General features: G+C 36.4%; 1 protein-coding gene across 2 annotated transcripts; it reads right to left on the reverse strand.

Annotated features, from left to right (window-relative positions):
• Nucleotides 1-1,692: 1,692 nt before the first annotated feature.
• LOC131782545 (transport and Golgi organization 2 homolog) lies at nucleotides 1,693-6,734 on the reverse strand. 2 transcript variants are annotated; one of them, XM_059099286.2, is made up of 5 exons: nucleotides 6,404-6,732; nucleotides 5,124-5,312; nucleotides 4,090-4,549; nucleotides 3,509-3,631; nucleotides 1,693-2,060 (listed from the first exon to the last, which is right to left on the reverse strand). In XM_059099286.2, the coding sequence occupies exons 2-5, from the start codon at nucleotides 5,263-5,265 to the stop codon at nucleotides 1,730-1,732; spliced, it is 1,056 nt and encodes a 351-aa protein (XP_058955269.2). In that variant the 5' UTR covers nucleotides 5,266-5,312; nucleotides 6,404-6,732; the 3' UTR covers nucleotides 1,693-1,729. The 2 variants fall into 2 exon arrangements, with proteins under 2 accessions (XP_058955269.2, XP_058955270.2); XM_059099287.2 differs by lacking the exon at nucleotides 3,509-3,631 and having other exon boundaries at nucleotides 6,404-6,734.
• Nucleotides 6,735-7,019: the final 285 nt, after the last annotated feature.

The raw sequence follows: 7,019 nt of genomic DNA on the forward strand, positions 1-7,019 counted from the left end.
CCACTCGTATTTCGGTCATTTCTTTATCCCCCGCTCGTTGCCCGTGATGTAGTAACTCCCTATTTAACAAATAGATTCCAAGTTGCCGTGCGTCTGTTCAGTAACAGATCACAGAGGACGTCAAAATGTGGTAAGAACAAAAAAGTGGCACACGAGGCGTAGCCGAGTGTGTCACTGACGCACGGCAACTTGGAATCTATTTGTTTTATATAATTAAGAATTAAAAAAAGCTTTAATGATGACGTCATTTATACGTCTGTCCTCCAATAGATCATGAGTGAGAACCAATCAAAACGCGTGCATAACTGAGCTTATTATATAATACTAAACAGACACACATCAGAGTGGAATCTAAGAGTTAAAAAATTCTGAGTAATGCACTAAAGCTGATTACATCCCAGGTTAAAGTGAGTGTTAAGACAAGGTTAGTAGATCATAGAAACCGCCGCAAAAGATATGCGTAACCTTTCAAGACGTTTCTTCGTCAATTTTAATGCTTTGTCTCTGTCACGCATGACAATGTATGCACTCGCTCAAATCACAAGATATCACGCTTCTGGACGTTTACACGTAAAGAAAATATTTGTGGCTTAAAAGGTCACGCACTTAAAAGCCACTGAAATTGACTCCGAGAATACTTCGTCTCTGAAAACATTTCCATAAATGTTTAGCCAGCTTGGCAGTTAAAAATATACATCTTCACATATATTCGCCCACGATAGCGTTACCCTAGATAAAAGTTATGAGTATTTTTATACTCATAACTTATATGAATAGTTTAACTGGAGGTCATATCTGGGTCAAATGACTAGCGTTGACAGCTCCGGAAGCGGTGTTTTTCCGATACCTCCATTGTTTAATACAGCAGTAAAAGATATATGTGCCATCAATACAAGGCTTGGCCGGACCTACGAATAGGAAAAGGTGAAGTTGCGGAAAATTTGAAAATTTTTTGAGGCAAGGTGGGAGAATTCATTTGGGGACCACGGTTTTGGTTTTCTTTTTTCTTCACGCAGCAAGTTACAAAACGTAAATATAATTCTTCTTGGTGCCTTTCCGGATGCCACCGATGCCTTTTCCGATGCCTCTATTGTTTATTACAGCAGTAAAAGATATTTGTGCCATCAACAATTTTTAAAAATTGCTTGACATTTTATTTAGCGAAGTATACTGTTAACATTTCGGCTTTACAACACTATTGTTTTCCGCAACTACAACTGACATGTCTCTATATGAATTATTAAATTTGTTTCCCCGCTGACCACTCGTATTTCGGTCATTTCTTTATCCCCCGCTCGTTGCCCGTGATGTAGTAACTCCCTATTTAACAAATAGATTCCAAGTTGCCGTGCGTCTGTTCAGTAATAGATCACAGAGGACGTCAAAATGTGGTAAGAACAAAAAAGTGGCACACGAGGCGTAGCCGAGTGTGTCACTGACGCACGGCAACTTGGAATCTATTTGTTTTATATAATTAAGAATTAAAAAAAGCTTTAATGATGACGTCATTTATACGTCTGTCCTCCAATAGATCATGAGTGAGAACCAATCAAAACGCGTGCATAACTGAGCTTATTATATAATACTAAACAGACGCATATCAGCGTGGAATCTAAGAGTTAAATTTAGACTCGTTAATATTCTTTGCATATTAGCATACGCTACTGACACTACTTCAACAAATTTGTCAGGTATATGAGAAAACCACCTTTGACAACATGTTCATTCTTTACCGTTTTTTTTTTTTTACTTTTCTGGCTGGTTCCACGGGTGAACTGTTTTCATTCACTGATCGTTTCTTCTTTGAATGGTTTTGTGGTAGGAATTCATGATTGTTTCGCGTAGATTCTTCCCTCCCTTCAACATGCACACTTGTTCCATTTGATAGATTCTCCTTAGGTGACTTGTTATCTGCACAGTTGCCAGATTTTTCAGTAATTTTAAATTCATAGGTGCTTACTTTCCAGTCAGCTTCATCAGGGTCAGAGGCATTCTCATCCATGGTTCTCTCAACATAAGTAGCATGTCCATCTTTATCAACTAACAACACTGTGTTGGTTCTAAAAAATAAATTCAACAAGGTTAACATCTAACCTATACTAAGAAAGCTGGGATAAGATTTCTTATTCTATATTTATTGTATGTTTTGGTTTTTTCCAGTCCTACAATATCCCTTCTTCTGCTAATGTTTAAATTTATTATGGGTGATATTTATCAAAGGAACTCTGTCATAATCATGTAATTTAACTTTCATTCAAATAAATGGTACTTGAAATTTGATTTAAAGCTTCACTCATGGCAGAATCTGTATAAAGATCCATTACTAACAGTGAAGTGCATGTAAAAAAATTCTGACTCTTTAGTGTAAGTGTGCTCAAATTAACAATTGGTTCATACGTCTCAAGAAGCTAGAGTTGCTCTCGGCTACGCCTCGAGCAATTCTTACGCATCTTTCGTGATCTCCAAACTTCCCGCGTGCTTCATACCTCGATGAACACACAGCTGACGTATGAACCAATTGTTTTATAACATTTTCAACCCGATGGTTTAAATGTTGTGAAATGGTTGATATTCCCTCTGCTACGATTCAGCGTGTTGATAATTTTGTTTCAGGAAAACATTTCGCTACGCTGTAAACGATCTTGTCTTAGATTGGTCAAAAACCTGACAGATGAATTCATGCGTGTAAATGAACTTTACTTTCTGATTGAATACAAAATTTTCTTATCCAAAAGAAAAACAAAGATGCTGTTTTATTGGCTAATTCACAAATCGCGGAGAAATTTAAGTTCACACGGCAACCAGGTGGACAATCAGACATAGTTTGATGCTTCTCTGGTTTGCAGATTTAATGAATGTAACTGAAGAAGTTACAATTCATAGACCCAACGTTTCGACACTCCTTTCTAGTGTCTTCATCAGGGGTGATCTAAATGCTGCAACAAGAGGTTCTTTTCTATGATCACTAATTAGCGGCCTTTTTTTTGACGAGGTGTAAATAGGCGTCAGGAAGCAAACCGCCCTCGTCACGATTGAAAGGAGCGTGGGCGGAGTTAATATGCCAAGCCTCAAAACAAAGGCGCTGGTGGTAACGCCGTAGAATTATCCCACCCAATTGTATGGTTGGTTAGGCACGTATGCTCCGATAAAGCTGAATTTTCCTTTTTGCAAAGAAAAACCGCTTTTTGGTGCTCTTTTAACCGTGTACAAAACTGACGTTTGGTCTGTCCGATGTATTCGTTCTCACAGTCATTGCAAGGAATAGAATAAATGGCGTCGGTTCGTCGTTGTTCTTTCGTGACAGGATCCTTAGGTTTGGCGAAAATATGCCCCAAAGTCTGAAAAGGTTTTTGAGGAATGTGAAGCACGCTCACGCAAGTGAATTTGATTAGAAACATTTACCGGCTATGTTATAAACTTGTTTTAGCAATTATTATTCTGACTTCTTATCAGGAACAGGGAATCAATGTTTATCTCTCTTTCTTGATGAAAAAGTTCTCAAATGTACCTTGTTCCATATTTCAACTCTTTGCAGTTGACAAAGATTGCTCGACAGGCATTGATCAGATTTTCATTGCCTCCTTCATCTTGAGGACCCAAAAAACTCTTGCTGTCACCACAGCTGAAATGCCTTTTAGAAATATTGATATATCATTAAAAAAGCAAAAGACATTTAGAAAATAACCAATGTAATTATAAAACTGATATACCCACATGTCCCAGGATGGAACACATCCATTGAACTTCATATAAAAATATTTTTTTGACATTTAGTAGACTCTCCTGTCACTAAATGTAAAAAGGAGCACAGTTTACAATGAAGTGGTGTGAACATATTAATTTGCTTTACTCTATCCAAAAATAAATTATACACCCATAACATTTTGTAAGTCCCCTTCACTTTCTTTCTTTGACATGGGATCAAAGAGGGAAATCCTAGGTGCATAAAATGGGCCCATCTTTTCTGCACAGGTAGCCAATCAGAACACAGAATCTACTTTATCTTGCCCATTGGCACTGCCAGGTGTATAATAATATGTACTTAAAACTGATGGCAATACAAATTTAAGTCACTGTAAATTAACCAACCTTTGTCTGGTACTCAACAGGCCCATAAGTTTATCAACAAGCTCTTCTTTCGTGGAAGTTTCTTCAAGGATTTCAGCAAATCTTTCTCTTCCATAGGCCATTTTGGGCCAGAAACAGTTTAACACTTTGTTTGATAACACATGAATCCCAGGTTCCAACATTGTTACCTGTTTGTCTTCAACATTACAGTACCATCCAATCTTGGTCTCACCATTCTGGGACAACTTCCCCACCAAAAGATTAAATCCATTGTACTTATCACCTTCACTACCCACTGCCTCAAGGTAACTCTGAACATCACCACTTCCTTTCAAAAAATCAGGCACAAGATGGCCTCTTCCTCTTGCTTTGGGATCTATGAATTTTGGTGCCTGTCTGTAGTTTGTGACGGCTGCAAATTTACCATCAGTTGTTATACCAAGCCATGTTCCACCTTTTTTCCCTGGCTCAAGATCCATGCCTGAAAAGAAATAAGTCAATTTGTTAATACATCTATTTCATTTAATGCTAACAACTGTATAAAGATAATGGATATCTCTCAGAAAAGCAGAATGATTATTTTTTTACAACATTTTACTGCCACGAAAAATGTTCTTCTGTAGAAAATCTGTTAACTTTCGCCACAACATTGATTGCAGAGTTATAAAGGACATGCAGGTTATATGTTTGCTTGGAGCAATTCTCCCTAGGGAGGTTTTCTTACTTCTTATGGAGTATTTTTATTGAGTAAAAAGATTAAGCATGGTCATAATCAACATAAAATGTTTTCAGTGAAACAATTCACAAGTACCTCTTCATTAGTTAGCTATAGATTTAAATCAAAAATATTATTTGGGATAAGCAGAAACTTCTGCACAGGCAAAGTTGAATCAAATTCCATCCGTCTGAAGCCTTTCCCACATTTAGAAAATACTACTATTGCCAAGGGTTTGATGTGATAACAGAGAACCTTGAGAAACAAGCTGGACCTCAAGCCTCCAGAGACATAGATCATGACAGAGTCAGAGTCAGAGTGTTTCAGCAACAAAATATACCTGCAATTATATTTGGATATTCCTTCCAAAACTTGGCACTGGCCGTTGGTCTGAAATAAAACTCATCTCTGTTTGACGCAATGATCAGATGGTATCTATCAGGGTTTGGCTCCCTGCATAAGTATAGGAACACAATGCACATGTTGATGTCCTTGCTCCTTCAAATTTTCTTTCTTTAATCTTCTAGCTCTGAAATACACAGTCAGATTTGGTGTTGTGAGGTGATGTAAAAGGCGTGTGCTCTTAAGTAGTGATAGCTTTTGTTAAATTATGAATAAAATTCTCAAACATCAAAAGTCAGTGACCCCATTGAAATTACAAGTCTAAACATTATTCATTAGAATGCTACAGGTCTATAAATAATTTCCAGTCTTTTCTGATCAAAATGTAAATTTTTCTGTCAGCAATTAATCAAAATTAAGGTTTCTATTAAAGTTTCTATTTACATTTTCATTGCAAAGTTGTACAAAAATGTTTCTTACATGGCTAGTTAATCACAATTTGTTTTTTGTTAAAGATTCAAATTGAGAAAGTGTCCACCATAAAAAATCTTTGAGCCTTTTTTTATAGATATCTCTCTTTTTTCATGAATTTTTTTCACTCAGTTGTAATGAATGCTTAAACTTGTTAAAAGGGTTCAGTTTAATAACTTATGAATTGTTTTTTTCTTCCATTTATCAAAATCAAAATTGAACATTTCATATCGAAAAAACTAACTCATTAAACTTTGAATGACACATATTCAATTTTTAAAGTCATACCAACAACTAAAATCAGGATGTTATTCTTTCAAATAATTCAGTCAGCCACTATTATATTTGTGCAGTATGATATTACTTAGAATTAAACAAACTTCAATTCAAGCCTCCTTTTCAAGACTTCTGGGAATGTAATAGATTCAACAATAACTAATGAGAGTCAAAGTAAAACTTCAAGAAACTCATTAGAGCGTTTTAAAATTAATTATTAAACTTTTAGATATAAGCTCTACTATGCACACACTTGCAAGCTTTTTCAAAATAATAATACATGAAGCGAAAATACTTGTCAGGTAATACGAGAGTTTTACTGGCATACACTACGAGAACTGTGGTGATATTTTCGTCTAATTTACGTCGCTATTCATCGGTAGACATCAAGGAGTTGTCGTCAGTTGTCAGCAAATTTCCAATAACTTTTGTCTAAGACAAAGAACCAGTTTTACTTGATCATGGAATGCGAACAACTTTCACTTGTTTTTCAGGAAAATTGTAGCAATTACGCAGACTCATATTACCTACCGCAATATTTTGACTCCAACGGAGCAAAGTATTGTTCACAGGTTCGCGTGTTTGATTTTGTTTGTAGTTCACAATGCCATATCGTGAATCCTGATTGTTCTGAATTGTTGCCTACTGTCTTTGTTCGTTAATGCTCGTAACCTGCGTCATCAGCAAGACCATTTCGAAAACCAAAAACCATTCAGAGACTTATTTGATAGGATGCATGGTTAACCATCACGAAAATTCAAAGGGATTATCGTCCTTCACACAGCTGAGTTATTCATGGCCTTCGTGTGTGACGGGAGTTACTACATCACGGGCGATGAGTAGGGGATGAAGAAAAGACCGAAATACGAGTGGGGCCAGCGGGGAAACAAATTTAGTACTTCATATATAGACATATCAGTTATAGTTGCGGAAAACAATAGTGTTGTAAGGCCGAAATATCAACAGTATACTTCGCTAAATAAAATGTTAAGCAATTTTTCAAAAGTGCTGATGGCACAAATATCTTTTACTGCTGTAATAAACAATAGAGGCATCGGAAAAGGCATCGGTGGCATCCGGAAAGGCACCAAGAAGAATTATATTTACGTTTTGTAACTTGCTGCGTGAAGAAAAAAGAAAACCAAAA

This window comes from Pocillopora verrucosa, chromosome 2 (genome assembly GCF_036669915.1).
Source record: "Pocillopora verrucosa isolate sample1 chromosome 2, ASM3666991v2, whole genome shotgun sequence".
NCBI lineage: Eukaryota > Metazoa > Cnidaria > Anthozoa > Scleractinia > Pocilloporidae > Pocillopora > Pocillopora verrucosa.

Excerpts from the sequence above, each read along its gene's own strand:
- LOC131782545 (XM_059099286.2), bottom strand. The coding sequence starts at position 5,265 with ATGTGCATTGTGTTCCTATACTTATGCAGGGAGCCAAACCCTGATAGA. Across the intron at positions 4,550-5,123 it reads ATATCCAAATATAATTGCAG|GCATGGATCTTGAGCCAGGG; the intron begins GTATATTTTGTT and ends ATTTCTTTTCAG. Across the intron at positions 2,061-3,508 it reads GAGTTGAAATATGGAACAAG|AACCAACACAGTGTTGTTAG; the intron begins GTACATTTGAGA and ends TTTATTTTTTAG.